This window comes from Physeter macrocephalus, chromosome 4, assembly GCF_002837175.3.
Source record: "Physeter macrocephalus isolate SW-GA chromosome 4, ASM283717v5, whole genome shotgun sequence".
NCBI classification, from domain to species: domain Eukaryota; kingdom Metazoa; phylum Chordata; class Mammalia; order Artiodactyla; family Physeteridae; genus Physeter; species Physeter macrocephalus.
In genome coordinates, this window is record NC_041217.1 from 28268094 (window position 1) to 28296051 (window position 27958).

At 41.3% G+C, this 27958-nt stretch overlaps 1 protein-coding gene across 1 annotated transcript in view; it reads right to left on the bottom strand.

Annotated features, from left to right (window-relative positions):
- NIBAN1 (niban apoptosis regulator 1) overlaps nt 1-27958 on the bottom strand; it is a 167054-nt gene that overhangs the window by 71692 nt on the left and 67404 nt on the right. Inside the window, exons 2-5 of the mRNA XM_024133786.1 lie at nt 24778-24908; nt 20569-20700; nt 14997-15111; nt 10180-10347 (exon numbers count right to left, since the gene is read on the bottom strand). Coding sequence (XP_023989554.1) covers nt 10180-10347; nt 14997-15111; nt 20569-20700; nt 24778-24908 — 546 coding nt within the window. The remainder of the gene's footprint in view (nt 1-10179; nt 10348-14996; nt 15112-20568; nt 20701-24777; nt 24909-27958) is intronic.

The following is a 27958-nucleotide window of genomic DNA, read 5'->3' on the forward strand; positions in this document are numbered from 1 at the left end:
ATCTTGTTCCTTCATCTGGTACATAGTCCTCTGCCTTTTCATCTTGTCTATCTTTCTGTGAATGTGGTTTTTGTTCCACAGGCTGCAGGATTGTAGTTCTTCTTGATTCTGCTGTCTGCCCTTTGGTGCATGAGGCTATCTAAGAGGCTTGTGCAAGTTTCCTGATGGGAGGGACTGGTGGTGAGTATAGCTGACCGTTGCTCTTGTGGGCATAGCTCAGTAAAACTTTAATCCTCTTGACTGCTGATGGGTGGGGCTGGGTTCCCTACCTGTTGGTTGTTTGGCCTGAGGCAACCCAACACTGGAGACTACCTGGGCTCTTTGGTGGGGCTAATGGTGGACTCTGGGAGGGCTCCCGCCAAGAAGTACTTCCCAGAACTTCTGCTGCCAGTGTCCTTGTCCCCACGGTGAGCCACAGCCACCCCCGCCTCTGCAGGAGACCCTCCAACACTAGCAGGTAGGTCTGGTTGAGTCTCCCCTGGGGTCACTGCTCCTTCCCCTGGGTCCCGATGCGCACACTACGTTGTGTGTGCCCTCCAAGAGTGGAGTCTGTTTCCCCCAGTCCTGTCGGAGTCCTGCAATCAAATCCCACTAGCCTTCAAAGTCTGATTCTTTAGGAATTCCCCCTCCCATTGCCAGACCCCCAAGTTGGGAAGCCTGACGTGGGGCTCATAACCTTCATTCCAGTGGGTGGACTTCTGTGTTATAAGTGTTCTCCAGTCTGTGAGTCACCCACCCAGCAGTTATGGGATTTGATTTTACTGTGATTGCATCCCTCCTACTGTCTCATTGTGGCTTCTCCTTTGTCTTTGGATGTGGGGTATGTTTTTTGGTGAGTTCCAGTGTCTTCCTGTCGATGATTGTCCAGCAGCTAGTTGTGATTCTGGTGTTCTCACAAGAGGGAGTGAGAGCAAGTCCTTCTACTCTGCCATCTTGATTCAGGCCCTATATGATGGTTTGCATTTTATACTACATAAAATTTAACCAGTAAACAGCTACATTACCAAATATTTTATTTCCTGAGCATATCTAAATAAAAAATATAGTCATGTTTAGCTGGTGGACAAAATACCAAGTTATCAGATGTTGCTACTTATGAAAAAAACAGACATATCCCAGGTCTCAGATGACCTCCAATGAATGGTACAGGTTTGCTTCACTTTAGATTATGCAAATGTATCACAAGAGTAACTTGATTTAATAGTAATGTGCTTTAATTGACCAAAAGATGAAAAATTCTTTTAAAAAGTAATGTAGAAAAGATGACATGGTATGTATAACTGAAACAGAAGTCAAGGACTAGGTGTCAGGACAACTGTTCCTCTATCACTGACTAGCTGGGACCTTGGGCAAGTAAGTTACTATCTGAGCCTTATTATAAATAAACTCTGAGGAGATAGAGTATGCAATCACTAAGATCTCTTCCAAATTTAGAGTTTTATGAACAGTAAAAAAGGGGCAGAAAGGGGAAAACGATAACTTCCTAAGAAAAAATGGCATATTCATATATGTCACATATTTATAATGTCGAGTATTACCTGTGTGAGGCAAAGAGTACACACTAAACTCAAAGAGAGACTAAACTCCAAGCAGAGAGAATCCTTTTAAAAATGTTTGTTTGGGACAGTTTATGAAAACTAGAAATTGGTATCTAGTTATTTATTAAACAGTAATTAGCAAACATTTTTGTTTACAACGCATAGAGGTTTTAATGCATTGAAACAAACGTACACTATGAAATACCTTTTATAAGTAAAAGCATTCAAATAGATGTTTACAAAAATTGTATTTGTTTATCTATGTCCAGTCAAACATTATTCATTTGCAGTAAAGTGTCCAAAAGAGCCCAAGCACTGTTAGCATTTTCTAATTCATAGATATGCATGTGTATATAAATATAAGTATGTGCCATAAATTCAGAAATATGTTTTCATATATTACAAAAGAAAATTCACTGAATATTTTCAGTTAAAATTTATTGATGCCCACATCAGACACTTAGTCCCTCAAGTAATAAACTTGTTTCATAAATGGGAATGGGTGTTCAAATAAACACACCAAAAAGGATTTGCTCTAGCTAATTTGAATCATACGACCCTTTTCTGTTTTGGTGTTTTTTTTTTTTGACTTCATTTATTTATTTATTTTTTGGCTGCGTTGGGTCTTCGTTGCTGAGCAGGGGCTTTCTCTAGCTTTGGCGAGTGGGGGCTACTCTTCATTGCGGTGCGTGGGCTTCTCATTGTGGTGGTTTCTCTTGTTGTGGAGCACGTGCTCTAGGCGTGCAGGCTTCAGTAGTTGTGGCACGCGGGCTCAGTAGTTGTGGCATGCAGGCTTCAGCAGTGGTGGCACATGGGCTTAGTTGCTCTGCGGCATGTGGGATTTTCCCGGACCAGGGCTCGAACCCGTGTCCCCTGCATTGGCAGGCAGATTCTTAATCACTGTGCCACCAGGGAAGTCTGACACTTTTCTGTTTTAAAATTCAATTCAGGGGCTTCCCTGGTGGCGCAGTGGTTAAGAATCTGCCTGCCAGTTCAGGGGACAGAGGTTCAAGCCCTGGTCCGGGAAGATCTCACATGCCGCAGAGCAACTACGCCCATGTGCCACAACTACTGAGCCTGAGCTCTAGAGCCCATGTGCCACAACTACTGAAGCCCGCACGCCTAGAGTCCATGCTCCGCAACAAGAGAAGCCACCAAAATGAGAAGCCTGTACACCGCAACGAAGAGTAGCCCTGCTCACCACAACCAGAGAAAAGCCCGTGTGCAGCAACGAAGACCCAACGCAGCCAAAGCAGGCTTCAGCAGTGGTGGCACATGGGCTTAGTTGCTCTGCGGCATGTGGGATTTTCCCGGACCAGGGCTCGAACCCGTGTCCCCTGCATTGGCAGGCAGATTCTTAATCACTGTGCCACCAGGGAAGTCTGACACTTTTCTGTTTTAAAATTCAATTCAGGGGCTTCCCTGGTGGCGCAGTGGTTAAGAATCTGCCTGCCAGTTCAGGGGACAGAGGTTCAAGCCCTGGTCCGGGAAGATCTCACATGCCGCAGAGCAACTACGCCCATGTGCCACAACTACTGAGCCTGAGCTCTAGAGCCCATGTGCCACAACTACTGAAGCCCGCACGCCTAGAGTCCATGCTCCGCAACAAGAGAAGCCACCAAAATGAGAAGCCTGTACACCGCAACGAAGAGTAGCCCTGCTCACCACAACCAGAGAAAAGCCCGTGTGCAGCAACGAAGACCCAACGCAGCCAAAAATAAAATAAATAAATTTATTTATTTAAAAATAAATAAATTAAATTCAGCAGCATTAATTGAACACATAAAATGTGTAAGTGTCAAAATCCAATCTAATAAAGGCATTTGATTTGACATGGGATTTCTGGGATAAGAGCTCAAGGCATACAACCCTGACAGCAACCAATTCCAAAGTTTAACCATCTATTATAGCTCCACATTCAGCCTAACTCACTCCATCACATGCACCCTTGAATAACATAAATGTCATAGGTGGGCTTCCCTGGTGGCGCAGTGGTTGAGGGTCCGCCTGCCGATGCAGGGGACACGGGTTCATGCCCCGGTCCGGGAGGATCCCACGTGCCGCGGAGCGGCTGGGCCTGTGGGCCATGGCCGCTAGGCCTGCGCATCCGGAGCCTGTGCTCCGCAACGGGAGAGGCCACAGCGGTGAGAGGCCCACGTACCGCAAAAAATAAAAAAAAAAAATAAAATGAAATAAAATAAAAATGTCATAGGTGATTGAACTAGTCCAAGTTTAAGCAGAAGTTTGCAAAGTGTCTTTACATGATTGTGTTCTCTTCATCAAGAAAGATGTGGGTTTTTTTATAGTATCTTTCCCAATGCACGTGCCCTTATGCTTCCCAGATGCTCTACTGTGACTTATTTCTTAGTGTTCATGATGACGGGAACCATTGGCGTTAGTTCAGTGGCAGTCCTGACTGTCCTTCAAGCTAGCAGAGTACTGCTGAACAAAACTTTGCCATCATTCCACCTTCATTCCAGAATCACCTTCTTCTGGTGATGGCTGCCTGACATGTGACTCCCTTATTCCTCAAATCCTTTATGCTTTGTATTGACAATTCTTTCACTTACTCATGCCAGTGTGTTTATGAATTAGGCCAAACCACATTTATAACTGTCATCTCTAAAATCACACTTAAATTCTGAAATCAGCTTTACTCTAGTACTAAGTTATTAATTCATTAGTGTCTTCGAACGATTTTATGAAACACAAGATATTTGTCTGAGCACTACAGAGGGACACAAAAGATTATACAAGATTCCCCTTCAGGAATTTGCAACAGAGTTGGAGAAATAGGACAACTAGACATGAAAATGAATAATGTAAGGCAGACTGTGGTGAGCATCCAATCAGTGGGACAGAAAATAGGCACTAGTGAAGTTATCCCTATGGCCTTCAAGGCAGGGGTCAGACTGAAGCTTGTTCTTAAGGAAATAAGAGAGAATTCAAATAGGTGAGGAGTGGGTGTTTCAGGTGTATGAGAAGGCCAAAAATGTCTAGGTAAAACTTTCATTGGGCTTCCCTGGTGGCGCAGTGGTTGAGAGTCCGCCTGCCGATGCAGGGGACGCGGGCTCGTGCCCCGGTCCGGGAGGATCCCACATGCCGCGGAGCGGCTGGGCCCGTGAGCCATGGCCGCTGAGCCTGCGCGTCCAGAGCCTGCGCTCCGCAACGGGAGAGGCCACAACAGTGAGAGGCCCGCATACCGCAAAAAAAAAAAAAAAAAAAAACAAACAAAAAAAACTTTCATTAAAAGCAGGTGGGTGGGGTAGGGTAGCAAGGTTGGGGGAGAGGAGGCTTGTACTTGAGAATAGTAGGAAATCAGGCACACAATAGCCAGTCTCTTTGGAATTTTCATCTTTTTGAAAATGGCAGTGCCACTGAAGGATTTTAATCAAAAATTGTGTTTAAATATGATTTATCTGACTGTTACATATGGAAGGAGGTAGCAGTAATTAGGAAAAGTAAGATCAACTAAAAGCCTCCGGGAATGTTTTTTATGAGTCCCAAAACAGATTGGTAGCAATGAACTTGAAATAAAATACAGAAGACACATTGGCATTAGAGAATTATCTCTATGAAGAGGGTGAGTCAGAGACCCTGATTTACTGAATTTCACACAGACTCTGTATTCCTAATGAACATGTTGTTTAAATATTCAACAGTAAAATCATAGGCCCATGTAGTGAGTGAAGTTAGTATTTAACACGAAGTCACCAACCTATTTTACATTAATGCTTACAGATTTTGGATACAAACATCTTCAATCTACTTCAACACACATGCCCCATGCTTCTCCCACATGGGCATATTTGCAACTATACATGAGGATGGAGGGTGGACATATCTACAGAGCCTGTAACAGATGCCAGGCCCTCAGGCAATTCCATGACCACAGACAGGTTGCTGACTTGCCATCTGTCTCTACTCCAGATTGTGTTCCCGCTCTCCAGCCTTGTCCAGGCATCTGTCTATGAGACTCCCTCACCTGGATGTCCCTAGACTTCTCCAGCTCAACATCTGCAACACTGAACACATCGTTTCCTTTCCCTGGAGCCTGCTCCTCTTCACACAAGGTTCCCATCTCAAAGAATGGCAGAAACCTGGGGCTCTTCCTTGGGTTCTCCCCCTGCCTCCCTCCACACATGATCTATCCTTAAGTTCTATTGATTCTACTTCCTGGATATCTCTCTTATTCAGCCACCTCTTGCCATTTTCATTGTCACCTCTTTGGTGCAAGCTACCACCATCTGTAGCCTGCCAAAGTTTCCTAAGTGGCCTCCTGGCATCCCAGAGGCTACCCTCCCATCCACTGCCCACACAGCAGCCAGTACGTGTGACCTTTCTAAAATGAAAATATGTTTGAGTTGCTTATCTGCTTAAAACCCTTTAATGGCTTCCTATTGATGCTAGAATAAAGTGCAAACCCCCTAATATGCTCCACAAAGCCCTTTATAGTCTGGCTCCTGCCCATCTCTCCATGCTTGCTTGGCATCTCTCTCCTCTCTAAGCACCAGCCACATGAAATTCGTTCAGTTCCTCTAATAGTCCATGCTCTGACTCTCTTCCTGGCCCCAACACATCCTATTTTTCCTGCCAGGAACACTTTTTCCCCTTCCTGAAAATTCTTATGCCAAGGAATGATTATCCTGAGCTGGAAGGACAGATTCACATTGATAATGATCATTATTCCACATTGCATGTATACAGCCTTCTATATGTGTTAATAGTTTTAGCTATATCCCTGTAACTACAAGAACCATATTTTGCAAACTACAATTCTGAATAGGACTGAATTTTGGACAATAGGACTGTCTTAGAACATTTTGGCTTTATATAAGTCCCATTTTTTGTAGAAGTGGACATTTAGAACCCTGGACTTCTCCCATCAGGGAGAAGTAAGATTCCAAAAGGACAGAGGACAGCAGCTGCTCTAGGTACATGTCACTTGATGGGGTTGAGGGCAGGCTACCCCAAGTTGTTCTACTCTAGCATGAGGATTATTTTGAGCTGAAAACAATCAAAGCCCAAAAGACTCAGGAAGAGCCTCTGAACTTCCCCTTTACTGCCTAAAAGAATTTAAGGTAGGAGGACTGTCCCAGGAAGAAGCTATCACCATAGATAACTGTAACAAAGTATTGAAATTAGGAGATGTAGACAGGGGTAGCCTAGCAAAGCTGTTTGATCAGAGTCCTCTCTGTGTCCCACTGTCTTTGGATGGCCCAGCAAACATTAACTCTTTCTGTCTTCCTGTGAATTATCTTACTTTCCCTCAAGGAAGAAAAAGCCTCAGACCCCCAGCTCCTTCTCCTTAGTCCAGAATATACATAAACCTCACCTTGCCTTGCTGTCTTTGAAATTCTTCATACTTAAGTGAATTCCCCATCCGCATGTAATAAATTTGATTTTTCTCCTGTTAACCTGCCTTGTGTCATTTTAATTGCCAGCCAAAAGAACCAAGGTGGGGAAGGGCAATTTCCCCTCTCCCTCACACAATGGGCTTGATATTTAGTCCAGTGTGTTGCTGAAGATTAATCTTGTGGAGTTTTCTTATGCCTGCTCAGTGAAGGGGTGCCAAAAACAACACACACACACACACACACACACACACACACACACACACGCCTCTATGCCCCTTATGAGTGTAAATCATCTTTGAGGCACCCAGAGGAAGATCTGTCACTTGAAGGAAGGAAGAGCAGAGAGCCCTCTACTTGCCCTTACCTACCTCAGGATATAGCCTTATTGTCCAAGAGCAGGGTGTAATTAAGCCCTTTGTCAGGGTTAAATAGGAAAAAACCCATTCCATAAGGAGGGACAGGAGCCGTGGTTCCAGATTCAGAATGAATGGACATGGGTACCTAGACCGATTTGAACCCAGAACTCCCAGGGCAAGTGGCCTGGGCTTTGTTCTGGGATTTGAGCACCTGGGAACCCCAAGTAACAGACATCGTTGGCAGAACTTACCATGAAGGCAACGAGATGATCTTCCCTGAAAGATCCCTTAAGGGCATTACGCTAAGTGAAATAAGTCAGACAGAGAAAAACAAATACTGTATGATCTCACTTATATGTGGAATCGTAAAAAAAACGGACTCACAGAAACAGAGAACAGATTGGTCGTTGCCAGAGGAGGTGGGGGGAGGATGGGTTAAAGGGCTCAAACTTCCAGTTATAGGATAAATTAAGTCACAGGTTGTAATGTACAGCATGGTGGCTATCGTTAACAATACTGTACTGTATATGAAAAGTTGCTAAGAGAGTAGAGCTTAAGAGCTCTCGTTGCAAGAAAAAACTTTTGTTAACTACGTGAGGTGACAGGTGTTAACTAAACTTATTGTGCTGATCACTTTGCAATGATCATACATTAAATCACTATGTTGTACACCTCAAACTAATACAATGTTATATGTCAATGATATCTTAATAAAAGTGGGAAAGAAAGATCCTGAGGACTTGTGAATGGACAGATCAATAGCGGCCCAGCATCAGCTGCTAGAATATCTTGGACCTAGTTGTCAACGGCGGCGCATGCTGGCCTGAGAGCCAGTGGGGCAATGACAAAGGCATACAGCCCCGGCTCTGGTCTCCTGGGGATGGAAGTCAGCAGCCTCTCCAAAGCCCCCTCAGGGTTTCTGGCCCTTATCACAGCACTAATTTTACACCTGTTTCTAAACTCTTCTGTTATTATGGAACCAATAATGCTTAACTGGGAGTTTGTGAAACCTCTTCCTGGTTTAGTCAAGATCCCACAATGAATAACAGGCAGAGATTGAAACCAAAAAAAAAAAAAAAAAGTGACACAGTAAAGATGGGTGGTACCGAGAAAGGAGAGACCCATGGGCTCATTGGCCCATGACAGTCAAAGACAGTTCCCTACAATGTTTTGATGGTCTCTGGTTCTGACTGGAGCCACTGGAAGCTACGCCAAATCACGTTAAGTCTGCATAAAGTGAGGTTTCTGGACAGAGGAATGTGACACAAAACCAGGGCAATGTGACTAGACTCCATTATCTCAGTGCCTTTGATAACATACTGGAGAGCAGAGTGGGGTTGTGAATCGACTGAAATCTTCCATAAATGGACTCTAAATACAGGCTACATAACTTCCAAAAACTCCCCAGAGAAACTCCTATTATGTACACGGAAGGGGGAACGGAGCCAGTCCCATCTGGCTGGGTGGAGAACATTCTCTGCTTAGTGAAACTTCATGGTTCTTGTGTTTAGTGCCAAATGCATGTTCATACTAGACCAAGGCCCTGCACACAGAGGTGTAAGTGTACGAGTTAGACGGTGCAGGCAGTGCTGGGGAATTCTTTGTCTCTCAAACATCAAAACCACAAGGCAAGATATTAATAAGGTTATCATTTTTATAAAGTCCCTAATGAGTTATGAGCCAATATTCTGAGGAACGTTGGTCAGGGTTGCTAGAGCAAAATAGAGTGACATTATCTTTTTCCATTAGCCTTCTATCATTACACAAGCTAAAATCAAGAACAGACTGAGATGCATCACTAGCGACTTTTGCTCAGTGGCACTGACACTCTCAGGGAAACCTCAGAACTTTAAAGTAAATGTACAATGAAATTATTAGGAAATACAGTAAAGGCACAGATGGATGAGGTGACTCAACTCAAATGTCACCTGCCCAGAAAGGCCTCCCCTGACAAGCCTTCTCCCTTCTTCCCTACGGAGTAACCTCTGGTTACTCTGTAACACATAACTTTGATAACTATCAAGTTATCTTGTGAATTTGTACGTGTGTTTGCCCCTCTTTCCTGTTTGAATGTAGACCCCAAAGAGGGGAACTCTGCATGGTTCATTACTCTGTTCCTAATACCTTTATAGGTTGGCACAGAGTAAGTCCTCAATAACATTTGACTGGTTACCTTTCCAACTGCCAAATAACAAAGAGCTCAATTATCTGTACCTGAAGGTTTTGCGGAGTCCAGAAAAACCAGCATTCACATCAATTTATCAAAAACATCACATAATGGAAAGAGAAATCTTTTTTATTATGGACCCAACAGTAATTAAATCGGTACGTAGAGGCAACACGGTCTGAAGCAATGCAACCAAGTGTGGTCCATGGACTAACAGCATGAGCATCCCTTGGCAGTTTGTTAGAAAACCAAAATCAGGGCCCCAGTATCAGTATATCTGAAGGTGGATCCCCCCCAAAAAATCTGTTTAGCAAGTTTTCCAGGCGATTCTCATGTACCCTAAAGTTTTGAGTAACTTCTTCAGAAATAAAGGTGAAAATAAACAAGAAATGTCAAAAGGACTAGGATTTTGTCAGGGACAATTGGTACATTCTTACCGTCACTGAGATTTTTAAAAATCAGGAAAAAGGAAGAGGAGGAATTATACTCAAAATTATATGCATGAATATGGTGCTCTGTCTACATGTGCCATCAGATACCTACTCCACGTCCTGTTGCGCTGAGGCTGCCCTGCCCGGACTAAACAACCAGCAAGCTGGCCACGCTCTTTGTGTACAAAACCCTCACTTCGTTCGATTTCCCTCTCCTTCCAGAGGCAGCACCGTCCGTGGCTCTTTCTAGGAATCATTTTAACAGATGACTGACCAGACCAACTGAGAAAAGGCAGCCTAACCGGGGACCAGAGGGCAGCCGTGCCATACCATGATTTAGATGTCTGATGCAGTCACTCAGGAGAGCACTGAACTTCTTCTGGTCAGCGGCATCCTGGAAGCAGAAGTAGCCATGTCTGAGGAATGGCTGCCACAGGTACACCGGGAATTCCTTGGGCAGGACCACAAAGGGCTGCGTGTTCTCCTTCTCACTGGACGCTGAAGAAACATGGAAAACACAAAGGTGTTTTAAAACGTGTATCTCTCATTTAAAATATTTATTTCAGGCTGTGAAGGTTTATTTCCAGCTTGGGGGCAGCCAATGAGATGGAAAGGCGGTGTGAGATGTCTTCACAGGGAAAAGAAGAGTTCAGCTTCACCTGTCTCACTCCAGCAGGTGGCCTCACCTCCTATCTACAGGGACAACCAAGGCCATCAGACATAATCTATCTCAACTTCCTCACCAGGAATGAGCCACAAACAGAGCTCACTCCTCCCTACCGGTCCTCGGCAGTTGATGCGTCAATGTGTCAGGCACTCACCCTACTCTCCCCCAGGCTCCCATCCCACCAGGTCTGCTCTCTGCCCTGCACTCTCTCCCGCCTCCTTGTCACTGCTGCACTAGCATTTGCTGCTTTGATGCCATCAACCCCTATTCTCACCCTAGTCTTGTTCCTGCCCCACTAGTCCCAAAACCAAATTGCCTGTTACTAATGTCATCCTGACTGCCGGCCTATGGCTTCTTCATTACCCACCCTTTCAACCCGATTGGAAACATCTGATGCTGTCAATTACCCCTTCTTTTGAAAACATTCTCTTGACTTCCAGGGGCACCTCTCTCCTCGTGTCCTCCATGCTTTTTAAAAATTGTTTCCCCTTTTCAGCTTTATTGGTTCCTCTGCCCCTTCTCTCCATCTTCCTCTTTAAGTGTTGGTATTTACCCTGTTCTGTGCTGGTTTCTGCTCTATTCTCATCTCTACTCTCCTGAGGTGTCATCATTCTTCCCATGACTTTGCTTCTGCAATTTTTCCTCCTTCCTTTTCACCATGCTTTTGCTTAGAAAACTCTCATTTGTCCTTCAAAAGTCAGTTCAAAAGCCACCTCCTCGGGCTTCCCTGGTGGCGCAGTGGTTGAGAGTCCGCCTGCCGATGAGGGGGACACGGGTTCGTGCCCCGGTCCGGGAGGATCCCACGTGCCGCGGAGCAGCTGGGCCCATGAGCCATGGCCGCTGGGCCTGCGCGTCCGGAGCCTGTGCTCCGCAACGGGAGAGGCCACAGCAGTGGGAGGCCCGCGTACCGCAAAAAAAAAAAAAAAAAAAAAGCCACCTCCTTGTTGGCACCACCCTCTGCCACCAGAGACAGAGTTGGGTGCTCCCTATCTTGTTCTCCCAAAATAATGTAATGATCTGTTTTCATGTCTGGTACCCACACTCAGAGTGAGAGACATAAAGTGAGATAAGCCTCCCCAGCCAAATAATTTTCCCTGGGAAGCAGAACCACTGCCCCGGAGCTCCTAGAGGATGGAGGCTTCATCTTACTTATCTTTGTATGCTCAGCCCATAGCAGAGCCATGGGACCTAGTAGATGTTCTACTACCGTTTGTTGAATGAATAAATGTGCTGTGTTGTCCTAGGAAATTTTAAAAGCCTTAAACAATGGGACTTTCACCTTTTCCCTCAAAATCAATTCCAAGAAACTCATATTAACCCCTTATCATTCAGATCCCCTGTCTAAACTTTATTCCCCTCCGTGCATTCCAATTCTATGATATTGCACTCGGTTAAATGAGCCCCAGCTTATTTCCAGAGTCACGGAAAACAAGCAGAAGAAAAAATTAGTTCTGTGCTCTCAGCCTACATAATGGGCACAATCTCGAGGAAAGCAAGGGAAGAGGGGCCCAGTAGGAGGCAACTGAAAGCACTGGGCATACCAAGAAATGGATCACAACCATAAGGAAGGCTCCAGAACTGAGTCTTGCTCCTGGCAAATGAATAAATCAAGATTGGCTTAGATAAAGAATAGATTTCCTGGGGCATACATTGGAATTCTATTTCTTTTTTTTTTTTTTTTTTTTTTTTTGTGGTGTGCGGGCCTTCCTCTGCTGCGGCCTCTCCCGTTGCGGAGCACAGGCTCCGGACGCGCAGGCCCAGCGGCCACGGCTCACGGGCCCAGCCGCTCCGCGGCACGCGGGATCCTCCCAGACCGGGGCGCGAACCCGGCTCCCCTGCATCGGCAGGCGGACGCGCAACCACTGCGCCACCAGGGAAGCCCGGAATTCTATTTCTGAAGGTAACAGAGTCAAATGCACTGGGAGCACAAACTCTGGCCCACCAGTCCCTAGCAAAATGCCTGGCACATGATAACATAAGAATGAATCAACACATGAATGACAACAAATGAATACATGATTCAATGCTGTAGTAGAGACCTCTTAGTTGTAAGACATCTCTATTCTCTCCTCTTTCTCGGTAATAAAACTCCTGATTTTTAGTTTAGCAAGTGCCTGCATACAATAAAGACTACAATTTCCAGCCTCCATTGCAGTTTGGTGTGTCATAGCCACTAAGTTTTGGCCAATGAAATGTAAACTGAAGTGGCAGTGAGACTTCCTAGAAGCATCCTTAAGGAGAGGGAATGTGCCTGCCTCCTCATCTTTTCTCCTTCCTCCTGTCTGGAATGAGAAAGCCATGGCTGGAGTTCCAGCAGCCACCTTGGACTATGTAATTCTGGGCCACAACCCAGAGATAAAGGAGCAGAAAGCTAAAAAGAGTCCCTGACATTTATGGAACTGCCACACCAGTGTGTACTGGTAATATCCAAATATTTTTAGCAAGAAAATAAAAACATATGTATTTTATTTGAGATTTTTTTTGTGTGCAACAAAGTAGATTCTAGCTAATAAAATGCCAAAGAAGTGAATCATTTTAGCAAAACATGGGACCATCTTTGAACATCATCTTAGCACACTACTGTGTAAAGAGGACATATATTGATAAACCTCCAGTGCTTTACCTCTAGTGAGGTTAATTTCTCCCATCTTTATTGTGCCTTTATTCTTTCCAATAAAAATTAGAATCACACTGCTGTTAACAGTGTGATTCCTGTTAACATAGTTTTGTGAAAACACTCTCCTTGCCCTTTCCAAGATGTCACAATTTTGTACAAACAATTAAAAGCAACATTCACCACTTACATTTAAAAAAGCCTTAGGAAGCCCCATAAAATTCATTCCTATTAGCCTCTTGTTATCACTCATTTAACATTTTACAACAATTTTCCAGATACTATTAGTCTGCATTTTTTCTGAGTTGAGTTATAAGGATATCACAAATTATCTACTGTAGAATATTCTATTTTTAAAACTGAGAAGGGCACAACATACAATTTAAAAAGTCTTTGAAATGTCCAGTCTGAAGTCCTGGGCCAAATGGCACTAGTCACACAGGCCTTGTGTTTTTTATTCCTTTTCATTCCTTCTGATATATTTCATCAATAAATCAATAAACATATTGTCAGTTCTGACTGATTTCATTGGAAAGTTCTTTTGAAGTGGTTCTAAAGAGTCAACGTATTGGTATCCCCATTTCTAAGTGGCAGCTCCAAAGCCAAGATAACATGTAAGTAGATATTAAAATATAATAATATGTATAGTGTACATAAAGTGTTGTTTTAGCTTGAATTACTTAATAAGAGTTTGTTCATCTAGGTTTATGGTTCATGTACTAATCCTATAACAGTGTCATTAAAAACACTATGCTAAGCATTCTGCACTGAAATAACAATTGATAAAATAATTTTATATTTTCCCCATAAATTCCAGTGAAATGATTATACCTATTAATAAGAACCAGGGCTCTCTTCAAGAAACTAAGTAATTACTGTGCAGTGTGATTTACACAAAGCCAGATGGTGTTATTACATTATCCACAGTTCATGAATTGCTATGAAATGCTCTATTTCGTCTGAATATTATCCATCACACTCTCTACATGGAAAAAGTAAAATGAATGAGAATCAAAGTATGTTAGAGCTGGTAATATCCTTCTAGATTTTCAATTTCAAGGCCCTAGAACTGGGAGAAACAGAAATCAGAGAGGTTCAGCAATAGCTAGGGAAAATGCTTGATAAGCGTCACAGATAGAACTAGATAAAAATCCAGCCTTCAAATTCTCAGTTCAATGCTCTTTCCACGGCAGCATTCAGCTATTGTTAAAGATATGCTAATTAATGCAATGCTTTTTTACACAGTAGCTATGAGTTACTGTAATGCTTGTTAAAAATGTTTTGTTGATTTAGGATATTTTATTGCATATCATCCTAAAATTAGAAAAATAATATTCTCTGACAGGTCTTACTGAAAGATGGGATTATACATTTCACAGACTGGGCCCTACATATTTATTTCTGCTGTCTTGTGTAAAGCTTGCAATATATTCCAAAGCTTCAAGATGCCTGACCAATGGTATATTTTCCATGTGCTAGAAGCACAGTGACTGACTTGTGTATTACCAAATATGATTTAAAGTAACAGAATTGCTACAATGTTTACCTGAATTAGAGAAATTATATCTTCCATTTGCCTGTGGAGAATGTGTGTCTAGCCCAGGGTTTCTCAACCTTGGCAACTACTGATATTTAATGCCAGATAATTCTTCATTGTCAGGGGTTGTTTAGCAAGCATCACTGGCCTCTACCCACTAAATGCCTGTAGCACGATCCTCCCAAGTTGTGACAACCAAAAATGTCTCCAGACACAGCCAACTGTCCCTGGAGAGTGAAATCATCACCCCTCCCCTTGAGAAGCACTGATCTAGTTAAACAAAACATGTTTAGGAATTTTGTCTTGGGAAGGAATGTTCAGCAACTCACCAATGGGGTCTGGGAAATGCCGATCAGATAATAAACCGTATTCATCTTCTGAGGTTAACACCTTGCCACCAGCTGGAAGAATTCGGCTTTTAGGGGGAGCTCCTCTCTGATAGGCCTGGGAAAGGAAAGGCATAAATGAGTGGAATTTTTCCTCATTTGGATTTTTGGAAAATATCAGGAATATTAGAAATAGACAAATATACTCAGAGATAGAAATTCCCACACTATGTCAACGAGTAAGAGCCATTTATTCAAAAAATATGTTTTGCACTGGAAGCCTCTGTCAGAGAGTGCATCAGGACTTGCTCCAGGACCAAAAGGAAAAAAGGCTATTACACTTTCCACTGGCTATGTTTTAGCTGCAGTGATTGGGTCAGGGAAAGTCACATGACCTCAGCATGTCCAATCAGAGTGAGTGTTAGGGTTTGTCCCAGGGCCAGCAAGAAAAGCTCTTATAGTTTCCACTGGCTATATCCTGGCTGCAGTGATTGGGTCAGGGTCAGTCACATGACCTGATTCAATCCAATCAGAGTGAGCTTCAGGCCTTGCAAGAGGGGCTGACAGGAAAGCCTCAGCTCTGTGAGGTGGTGAGGACAGGACACCACCACCATCTTGTTACTGTGGAGGACTCTGAAGGAGCCTGACAATGGAGATTGTGGCCTGTTAGGGAAGTCAGGCTGAATGAAGGCAAAGATTTGAGATGGAAGAAAGAACAAACTGAGTTCTGATATCACTGGAGCCGTGGATCCAAATGCATCTGAAACCAGACCTGTGCTGTGGAGATTTCAAGTCAGGAGCCACCAATCCCAGCCCCTTTTTCTTTTTTTTTTTTTATCTTAAGAAAAAAATTTTTCTATTGAAGTATAGTTGATTTATAATGTTGTGCTAGTTTCAGATGTACAGCAAAGTGATTCAGTTACATATATATATATTCCTTTTCAGATTTTTTTCCATCATAGGTCATTATAAGATACTGAATACAGTTCCCTGTGCTATACAGTAGGTCCTCGTTGATTATCTATTTTATGTATAGTAGTGTGTATCTGTTAATCCCAAACTCCTAATTTATCCATCCCTTCCCCTTCCCCCCTTTGGTAACCATAAGTTTGTTTTCTATGTCTGTGAGTCTATTTCTGTTTTGTAAATATATTCATTTGTATCATTTTTTTTAGATTCCTCATATAAGTGATATTGTATATTTATCTTTCTCTAACTTACTTCACTTAGTATGATAATCTCTAGGTCCATCCATGTTGCTGCAAATGGCATTACTTCATTCTTTTTTATGGCTGAGTAATATTCCATTGTATATATACACACCACATCTTCTTTAGCCATTCATCTGTCATGGACATTTAGGTTGCTTTCGTGTCCTGGCTATTTAAATAGTGCTGCTATGAACACTGGGGTGCATGCATCTTTTCAAATTAGAGATTCTCTGGATAGGTGCCCAGGAGTGGGATTGCTGGATCATATGGTAACTTTATTTTTAGTTTTGTAAGGAACCTCCATACTGTTCTCCATAGTGTCTGCACCAATTTACATTCCCACCAACAGTGTAGGAGGGTTCCCTTTTCTCCACACCCTCTGCAGCATTTATAATTTATAGACTTTTTGATGATGGCCATTCTGACTGGTGTGAGGTGATACCTCATTGTAGATTTGATTTGCATTTCTCTAATAATCAGCAATGCTGAGCATCTTTTCGTGTGCCTTTTGGTCACCTGCATGTCTTCTTTGGAGAAATGTCTATTTAGATATTTTGCCCATATTTTGATTGGGTTTTTTTTTTGATATTGAGCTATATGAATTGTTTGTATATTTTGGAAATTAATCCCTTGTCAGTTGCATCATTTGCAAATATTTTCTCCCACTCTACAGGTTGTTTTTTCATTTTGTTTATGGTTTCCTTTGCTGTGCAAAAGCTTATGTTTGATTCAGTCTCATTTGTTTATTTTTGCTTTTGTTTCTATTGCCTTGAGAGACTGACCTAAGAAAACATTGGTATGATCTATGTCAGAGAATGTTTTGCCTATTTTCTCTTCTAGGAGTTTTATGGTGTTAGGTCTTATAATTAAGTCTTTAAGCCATTTTGAGTTTATTTTTATGTATGGTGTGAGGGTGTGTTCTAACTTCATTGATTTAAATGCGGCTGTCCAATTTCCCCAACACCACTTGCTGAAGAAAATAACTTTTCTCCATTGTATATTCTGGCCTCCTTTGTTGAAGATTAATTGACTATAGGTGTGTGGGTTTATTTCTGGGCTCTCTATTCCATTGATCCATATGTCTGTTTTTGTGCCAATATCATGCTGTTTTGATTAATGTAGCTTTTTTTTTTTTTGGCTGTGATCATGTGACCAGCTCTAGACTAGACCAATCACTTCAGTCAGGGTAGAGCTTTACCTGATGTGATGTAGGTCACAGCCCCTCCTGGCCCCAAGGGTGAAAAAAATGTTTTGCGTCCTTACTACTTGTGGGTAGTACTTTAATACTTTTGTGTGACGGTCAAAAGATGGTAAATCAGAGTCCCTAATCTCAGGGAGATTCACTGTAGATATGTTTCTCAAAGGGGGTGAAACATAATCTCAGTAACTTCAGAAATTCTGTACCACACTTATCATTTCAGGTGCTAGCGCCTGAATCATTCTAATAACCAAAAGGATGATGATGCATACAGACATTTACCACACAAAATGCTTGGAGACTAATGACAAATGAGACTGTGGGACATGTAACTTCAGTTATGGTTGCCAAGGATTTTTACCAAAAAAAAATGTAACCATAATAAAATATGCCACCACTTTGCCCTCAGGCATGAGACTGTTTTGCAGTAAAATGGTCTGGGATGGAAGTGTAATATTATGACATCAGAACAAATTCCGGCCAGGAGACAAAAATCTCTGCTGTTTGAGAACTGTAAAAGAGGTGCAGAGCATCGCTAAAGCAGTGAGGCAGTTGGTTAAACAGATATACTCACATGGACATGCAGATAAGATAAAATGTAAAGTATGTGCATCTGATGGGAGGGCACAAGTCAAGGGAAAATTTTGAGACTAACAAGCTAAAACCAAGTTGAGAACTGAAACTACAAAACTGTGGGACCCAAAATCTGGAGTGTACTCTTGGGAATAACTAAAATAATGTTGATCAGGGCCATAAAATCAGAGTAACAATAACATATTCTGCATCAATAAGATAGTGACTGAAGAAACCCAAACAAAACAAACTCTTGTTTACCTAAGAAGGTTGTTTTCATTCTTGTAAGAATTACTAATCAACTGCTCAAGCACATCAGGACCCAGAGCAGAAGAGAGAAGAATCCAAAATGGTGTGATTTTGAGAAAGTCTAGGAACAGGTTGATTCAGACTGGCCTCAAATCTGAATTGTGTTATCTGTGAAAACAGACCTAATCTAGGCTTTAATAAACATTATATATTATATTATTTAATCCTCAAAACTGCATTGTGAATTAGACATTATCTCTATTTTATAAACGAGAAAAATGAAGCTCAGAGAGGTTAAGTAACTTGCCAATGACCCAGTGGTGAGTAGGTGACAAATCCAGGATTCATACCTGGGTTTGTCGAGCCCCAACGCAAGTGTATAGGAAGTAGGAAGTGAGAATGAGAATGCTCATTTTTTTCCTCCTCAGTTACCAGCCAAAACTGGATTCTCAATAAAAGAATAGGCAGTTTATAGATAGATACTTAATGTATAACTCTTAGGTATAATTTTTTTTAAAAACCTTCTGTAATTAAAAAACAGGATATCATTAAAACTTTAAGGAATTATGGCACACTGCATGGGCATTTTTTTTCCAGTTTAAAAAAAATTGGTTATTACCAAATTCAGTGACCATATCTTAACAATTGGAACAAGTTCACCTGAAAATGATGAGCAAAGTAAAGAAAGCAATATAGTCCATAAATTGCAAGTTGAGGAAGCAAGCATAAAAAAATGAAAAGGGGAAAAAAAAACACCAAAATTTGATTCAAAATTAAACTTCCATTAGTGCCAAATGTGGTGAAAACCTTAATAAATACAGAGTGAGTTCTATGAGTGCTTCCTCCACATTAGATAGTTGTCATACTGACAACTGCTCTATATTGGGCTCTGCCAGCACTTGGCCATATGCTAAGGGCTTCAATGCATTCATGTCTTTAATTCTCACACAACATTGTGATGAAGGAATCATGCTCACCATTTTACAGATGAGAAAACTGAGGCTCAAGGAGATTTATAACTTATGCAAGGACACATATCTAGTAACTGGTAAAGATGTGATTCAAAGTTCTTAATATTAACCATTAGGCTATACTGCCTCTTCTCAAGCTTCCCTGAGAGAACAGTATAATGGGATGTATGAAATCTAAAGTGATTTGTTATTATTATAATTATTTGTACTGTATTGATCATTTGCTTCAGAGAGCAAATCAAATGTTGACTAAAATCCTAAAATAGATAAAGCAGAGAAGATATTGCCTTAACAAATGTTGAAAAGAATAAGACTACCCAAGAAAGCACTTGAGTACTGCCTGGTAGGTGGTATAATAAGTTTGTATTATATTTTATTTCTATTTTCCATCAAAACTTGGAAGGAGACACATTATCTGTCAGCCTGAAGCCTCTTTCTAAAGGTTTAGCATCAGGGGTAATTACTCAGAGTATCTGCAGAGGATGTCCTGACTAGTTTTGAACTTAGAGTGAAGAGTGCAGAGTTTTAAATATGTTACGAACTTAAACACATAAATAGTAACTATTCATTTCAAAGGGAGCTTGAGAATCTATGTAGACTGAATATGTGTACAGTATGAGATCTGGAAGGAATCAGTGGTATCATTCAGCCTCACACTCTAGTTTAATGGAGGCCTGACCTCAACTTTAGTTTTCCAAATTCTCTGCCCAATGTTCTTTCATTTATACCACATTACCTCCCTTGATGGGGAAAGAAATGGGAACCATTTCAAGAAATAAAAACTAAGGTCCTCTCAGGTGCTAGACACTGTACATATGCTATCTCATCTCTCCACATTTTACAGACAAGGGAAAAAATGAGATAACCAGGAAAAAGCTAGTGAAAAAAATTCATACATGTAAGTGAAATAAAGTATGTGAAAAGTTCTGAATTTTTAGGAACCCATGCAAATCCAATCACAATCTTAATAAATAATTCCTCTGCCACAGAGGAGGCTTAAGAGTGGGGAGACATGAAGACCCAGAGCAGAGAGGGAGAGATATCAGGGAGGTGACTAAGACAAGCCTCGAGGCCCAATGATCATAGGAAATGCTCCCGCACTGGCCACTCAGTATAACCTTCTATCTTCACACTCACTTGCAATTACTTGTTCAAAGTCTACGTTGCCCACTAGACTGCAAGCATCTGTCTAATCTACAGTGATATGCCTAGAACCTACTATAACCCACAATAAATATCTGGTGACTGAAATGAATACCTGAATCTGTTAGTGCTCATAGAATCAGTCAGTCTCAAAGGAGAGGGCTTGCCAGTCAACCCAGCCAACATTTAAGAAAATTGCAAGAATCAGTGGTAACAAGGAAATGTCTTACCTCTTTGTTCTCATAGCTTTCCACAGCAAAGTCATTTTTAACCACAACATATCTCTCCTTCCATTTCTTTATGTCTTCAGCAAACTGTGATAGCTCTGCTTCATACAAAACAGTTCCAGGCTCCAGTGGTGGCTTAAAGAAGATGAATGCAATTAACTGTCACAACAAAAGATAGCATATCATGCTACCACTAAGTCTATTCACGGTATTTCAAGGAATATTTTCAGAAACTATCTTGTGCTGAGATCCTGGGGAAATTTTTGCTTCCCCCACCTCCCTCCACATTTCCCTTTCCTACTTCTCCTGACCAAATGCAAATATTTGTCTTCTTGATATTTTTGTGATTTGCATTCCCTTCATTATGCTACAAGAACAGAAGCATATGCTAGAAGGGATTATAGTAGCAAGGTTATGCCTTGCATACCTGTGGCACTTAAAAAATCCTTGGTAAACTCTGTGGAAGAGAGGGAGTGAGGCAGTTAACTGTAAGTTGTGGACATCTATCCCAACACCCTGAATATACCTCAGGGTTAATTCCTGAAAAAACAGGGGAGTTAACAGGCTGTTCCCCTCTTTGTCAACCTTCAGGGGCTGCCTCAAGAGTCAGTGTTCAGTGGTTTCCCCAGACCCAAAGATCTGGGAACCAAGGCTAAAAACACTTAACCCACCTTTGTGCTCTTCAAGGAGACTCTGTTTACTCTCTAGTTAAAGAACAAGCAGGCAAGCCAGCAAACCTTCATTCTACCTCTTCCACTTAAAGGTCTAGGGATTTCTCATTCATAACCCCGGCTAAAAGCCAAGTCATCACTGATTTCTCTCTTCTATTATTTGTGCTGTAGGGAAGTCTCTGTTAGATACCTAGTTAGGCCTTCTATTGGGCTAACCGTGTAAGGGTAGTTCCCATCCTACCTCATGTATTATCTCAAAATATAGGAATGGGCCTCCTGTCTTTCACGTGTCACTGACTTTGCATTGATGTTATTCAAACACTATAGTGCCTTTAACACAATATTGTAAACCAACTATACTTCAATCAAAAAAAAACCATAGTCCCTTTAGAAACTCATGCCTCCCCTTTCAAGCAAAATTTACATGAACCATACAGAGAAGAGTGATACGCTAATCTTTTTCAGAATCTGCTAAGGGTTGAAATAAATAGCCTTATAAATTCCAGGGCTTAATATTGAGGCAGATAATGAGGCACTCTCCTATATGGACTCATTAACACGTAAAAGAGGACCCCACTCTCCTCTTAAAATAAGACTGCAACCATATATAAGCTGAACTTTATAGTTCTTACGTACAGCATTTCTTAAACCTGGGCCACTTTTTTTCTTTTATTTATTTATTTATTTTTAGTGTTTTTATTTATTTATTTATTTATGGCTGCATTGGGTCTTCATTGCTGCGCACAGGCTTTCTCTAGTTGCGGCGAGCCTGGGGTGGGGCGAGTGGGGACTACTCTTCGTTGCAGTGTGCGGGCTTCTCACTGCGGGGCACGGGCTCTAGGTGCGCAGGCGTCAGTAGTTGTGGCATGAGGGCTTCAGTAGTTGTGGCTCATGGGCTCTAGAGCGCAGGCTTAGTAGTTGTGGCTCACGGGCTTAGTTGCTCCGCGGCCTGTGGGATCTTCCCGGACCAGGGCTCGAACCCGTGTCCCCTGCATTGGCAGGCGGATTCTTAACCCAAACCTGGGCCACTTAGATCAACTGATACACTTGTTAAAAATGCCGCCTCACCAACCATCCAGATAGTGGAGACTTGGTCAAACTGTGTCCCTGAGCGAGGACCCTGTGGAGCAGAGCAGCCCCCTGCAATCTACGCAGTGGACACGTAGGGCATGTAATATGAGGGAAAAACAAACTACTGTTTTTAAGCCAGTGAGATTTTGGTGTTGTCTTTTTACCATACCATATATTACTGTATCCTGATCGGTTTAATCTTATTACTTTAAGTCCTTCATTATACTGAGTATTTTTTATTGTGGTAAAATACACATGAACACAGGATGCTTTTCCATTTATTTATGTGTTGTTTAATTTCTTTTAGCAACATTTTGTTTTCAGTGTACAATTCTTTCATCTACATGGTTAAGTTTATCCCTAAGTATTGTATTCTTTTTTTCCTTATGTTATTTTTTATTGTGGTAAAATAAATACACATGGCATAAAGTTTACCGTTTTAACCATTTTTAAGTGTACAGTTCAGTGGCATTAATTATATTCACATTGCTGTGCAACCATCACCACTATCTATCTCCAGAACTTTTTATCACCACAAACTGAAATTCTGTGCCAATTAAATAATAACTCTCTATTTCCCTCATCCCCACTCCCTTGTTACTACTATTCTACTTTTTGTCTATATGAATTTGACTACTCTGGGAAATTCATGTAACAGGAGTCGTACAATATTTGTCAAAAAAAATGCAGCCTCACCCTAGACTTATATACTATATACTATTCTATACTGATACTATATCAGAATCTCTGGGGGTACAGACCAGAATTTGCATTTTTATCAAACTCCCAAAGTTTTGTCAGTCACTGTTTCATGGGGATGACAATCAGTTACCCCTACAAAGCCATGCTGCTAAATCTATTGGTCAACTTTCAGCAATATCTGACCTATTTATCACTCCCTCTTTCTTGAAACCCCTTCTTTATTTGACTCTGGCACATTGCACTCTCCTGATTTTTTTTTCCTACTCCACAGGCTATTTTTTTCTCAGTCCATCTTGCTGAATCTTTCTCCTTTTTCTGATCTCCAAATGTTGGAGGGGCCAGGACTTGGTCATGGAAGCTCTCCTTTTCTCTGTTTATACTTTCCCTTGATTATCTCCCATGACTTTAATACCAGTTATGAGCTAAAAACTCCCAAATTTCTACTCCCTAGCCTCAACCTCTCCACTGAGCTCCAAATCAGAGCATTCAACTACCTAGTCAGTATTTCCATGGGTGTATGTGAAATAAGTATCTTAAACATAACGTGGCCAAAAGTGAAATGATTCCCATCCACCTCTGACTCTTCTGAGTAAAGGACAAGTCCATCTGCTTATTTGCTCAAGCTAAAAGCCAAGTCATCACTGATTTATCTCTTCTTCTATTATCTCATACCCACCCATCAACAAGTTCTGTCAGCTCTGACTTGGACTCTTCTCACAACTGTTTCCACCACCACCCTAGTCCAATTGGCCATCATCCTTCTCTTGGACTGCTACAGTGTCTTCCTTGCCAGTTTCCAGTTTCTTCTCATGTCCCTCCCCATAGTCTCTTCTCTATAGAAAGGCCAGAAAGATCACTTAAAATTATAAGTCACTCTGTATTCAATACCCTCCAATAACTTCCCATCACACTTAAAAACCTTCATTGTGGTCTATGGGCCTACATGATCTGGTCCCTATTTGTCACTCTGCATTCCTTTTTCAGCTCTCCTCCCTTGCTTATATGGCTCTCAGCACACTAGCCTTCCTGCTATGCTTCTGACTGCTGCAAGGTCTTTGCACTTCTGTTTCATGTGCCTGGAACACTCTTCCCACAGATATTCACACAGTCTACTCTCTTATTTCACTCTAGTTTCTGCTCAGATGTCATCTCCACAGAAGGCTTCACTGACCACCTTCTCTGAAATAAGACTCCTGCTTTATTTACTTTGTAGCATTTCTTATTACCTGATATTCATTTGTTTATTTGTTTATTGTCTGTCTTCTATTTGAATATTAACAGGAAAGCAGAGAATTTGTCTTGTTCTCAAGTTCTTAGACTAGGGCCTGGCACATAGTGTCAATAAATATTTGTTTAGGTTGTGGATAATTATTATAATGGAGCAAACGAGAGAATAAGTTACAGGTTTAGAAAATAAAATCACATTTGATCAATGACCAAAATAAAAACACCCATAGTATGAGGAACTGAAATTATGACTTTTTTTTACTGTACTTCACCACAGCAAGTCAGATTTCTGATGTCAAAGCATCAATGTGGGAAAAATATAGTAAAACTGAAATCATGCTAGTTTTCTTTTTATGTGGATTACACCATCAACAAGAAATCGATATGTTCTAACTTCCAGGCAAATAGTTTTTTGAGCATGAAATGACTGGAGAACAGATTTTTTAAACTGTCATTCAAATTACTGTTTATTTCAGAAATATTATGAGTTATAAACCATTCTTCAGTGGGAGAAATACGGAAACCAAATTCCATGGGTTACCTTGGTCTTCAAAAATTGTGATGTTAAATCTCTTTGCTGTTCTACTTCACTGCGTACATAATTGCAGAAAGCCACAGAGTACTGGCGGCTGTAGTAAGGACTGAAGTTTTTGATAGCAGCCTCAGTTTTTCCTGGAAAAATATGAAAATTAGAATTTATAAATGTAGCATCTGTCTCCATAATTCTATATATATCCCTCTAGGCTCCCCAACACCTCTGCTTCCTAGGGATTCGTTGTTAGCCCACATGCCTTGAGAACTTTGATACCTGCTGCCATGACTTCCTCCCCCTCTGTCATCGTCCTGAGAGACGTGGAGGTCCTTAAGGACCATCTATCCAGTAACCAACTTTCTTCATTTTACATTAACAACCCATTGCCATGACCATAAACTCAACCATCCTCCTAGTTCTTCTACAACCACCATTCTACCTCACCCTGTTCTCCACTTCAACTTGCTCTTCGTTATCTTCTACCTCCAGTCATTCAACTTCTCCTACACAGCAATACAACAATAATCCCAGGGTTCACCATTTCAACTCTGCACACACATCACTCCGTTTGTCTTCAGATCCTGAGGCTCCACTTCTAGTCCTTCTGATCCACAGCCCTGGATAAAATCAACAAACTGTTTCTTCTAGTTCTGCTCCTACGTTTCTGGTTTAAAAATTTTTTTATTTAAAAAAAAATTTTTATTTTATTTTATTTATTTATATATTTTTTGGCTGGGTTGGGTCTTGTTGCTGCATGCGGGCTTTCTCTATTTGTGGCGGGTTGGGGCTACTCTTCGTTGCGGTGCGCGGGCTTCTCATTGTGGTGGCTTCCGTTGTTGCGGAGCATGGGCTCTAGGCGCGCAGGCTTCAGTAGTTGTGGCACGCGGGCTCAGTAGTTGTGGCTTGCGAGCTCTAGAGCGCAGGCTCAGTAGTTGTGGCACACGGGCTTAGTTGCTCCACAGCATGTGGGATCTTCCCGAACCAGGGCTCGAACCTGTGTCCCCTGCATTGGCAGGCGGATTCTTAACCACTGCGCCACCAGGGAAGTCCCTAAAATTTTTTATGATTCAGAGAATGATATAACTACCATGGGGTAGAGGTAAAAACTTTGGATTAAGAGTCTCGAGACCTAAATTCTGGTCCCAAGTCTAGAAGACAGAGAAGTGAACCAGCTGCATGACCTCAGTTGTCACTCATTCTCTCTAGGCTCCAGCATCCTAACTGTAAAGGAAGATGCTCACTAGTCCACACTTTTCCTGGAATCTATGTGACAGTGAAATATAACCATGGAAGTACAGCTGCCTCACAACTGTGACCAGCAACTACAGTATGACCTCTTAGCACCAGAAGAAAATAAATCTGAGGAATAATCATGTGGGAGGAGCTTGAGGACTCGAGATGGAGGGAGAGGGAGAGTCAGGCACTGCAATACTCTTGAGCTTTTCCAACCTATGCTTAACTTTAGAAAGTAGGGAAATTGCAAAGGCAGGAAAGGAGAAGGAGAAATAGGGGAGAAAGTGCAAAGGGGCATTCTGAAGCAGATAAGAAATCCTCACAACATTTCAAGGACTTGCCACAGAGTATACAAATAAATACAGGTCACACTCACCGTGCTTACAAGCTGTTAGTCCTTGGAATAAGATATTAGTTTGAGAAAAAATAAACCTGGTATAACATTCCAAAATATTTTTAAATACTCTCATGTGAACTTGGCATAAATTTTGTTTTAAAATTTGATATTATAGTCAACAGAGAAATATTAAAATATAACGTACATAGCTACTTATAGCTCTGTATGTTATATTTTATACTTATATTTATTTATAGCTGTTTAGAGCTATTATACATGTAAAAATAAGTGAAGGGTTCTAACCACATAGATCAAGATACTCAATATGAGAAACTTGAATCCATAGCTGCCAAATTCTATGCCTATGGAATCATTTCCCCAAACACCCACAGTGTATAAATACTCTCTATATAAGGAAAATCCTTCTTTAGTTCAGGCATTTAGATCTCATAATACATATGAGGTAAAGGGGAATTCTTGCTTATCGCTCAATAAAATGACATTTTCTGGTTGTATTTATGAGCTTTAATAATTATTACTTGTAAGGTGCTTTGATACCCACTAATAATAGGTTCTGTGGAAATGCAAATAAAAGTTCCTATAAATTGATTCAGGTATACTTTTGCTTTCTTTGTGAGTTTATGGTATTACTATTAATCACTATTTGCATAATACTTTAATATACTCAGGCTTTATGTGTCTAATTGGTTATTATTTGTTTAGCTTTTATACAGTGCATAAGGAATAAAATTCTATATACTTGTCTATAATTTTCTTGTATAGCCGTGGGACATCTTTCAGAATCCCCACAATGAGAATGGTCTCACATCACTGAAACATATAAATGATTAACAAAATTTGGCCTTTAGATCCAAGTAACCACTATTTAGTCTAGCAGGAGAGCAGCCGGTTAATTTCTGATTAATTTTTTGCACTCTTGCAAGCAATTGGATTTAAATAAAAGGAGGTGGATGTCAATTTATGATGAGCTCTACAAAGCCTTGAAAGCTGACATCCTGCCACATCACCAAGCCCCCTCAAGGATGCCCTGCTTCTACTGAGATGCTACAATGGCACCACTCCCTCCCAACGTATGAGAAAAATGTTTCTGTGATTTGAATATCTGCATATACTATCAGCACAGCATCCACCAGGGAGCATTCATTAAAAAGAGATTACATTTATTCCAGGAATGCAAGGATTCTTCAATATACGCAAATCAATCAACGTGATACACCATATCAACAAACTGAAGGAGAAAAACCATATGATCATCTCAATAGATGCAGAGAAAGCTTTTGACAAAATTCAACACCGATTTATGATAAAAACTCTGCAGAAAGTAGGCATAGAGGGAACTTTCCTCAACATAATAAAGGCCATATATGACAAACCCACAGCCAGCATCGTTCTCAATGGTGAAAAACTGAAACCATTTCCACTAAGATCAGGAACAAGACAAGGTTGCCCACTCTCATCACTCTTATTCAACATAGATTTGCAAGTTCTAGCCACAGCAATCAGAGAAGAAAAAGAAATAAAAGGGATCCAAATCGGAAAAGAAGAAGTAAAGCTGTCCCTGTTTGCAGATGACATGATACTATACATAGAGAATCCTAA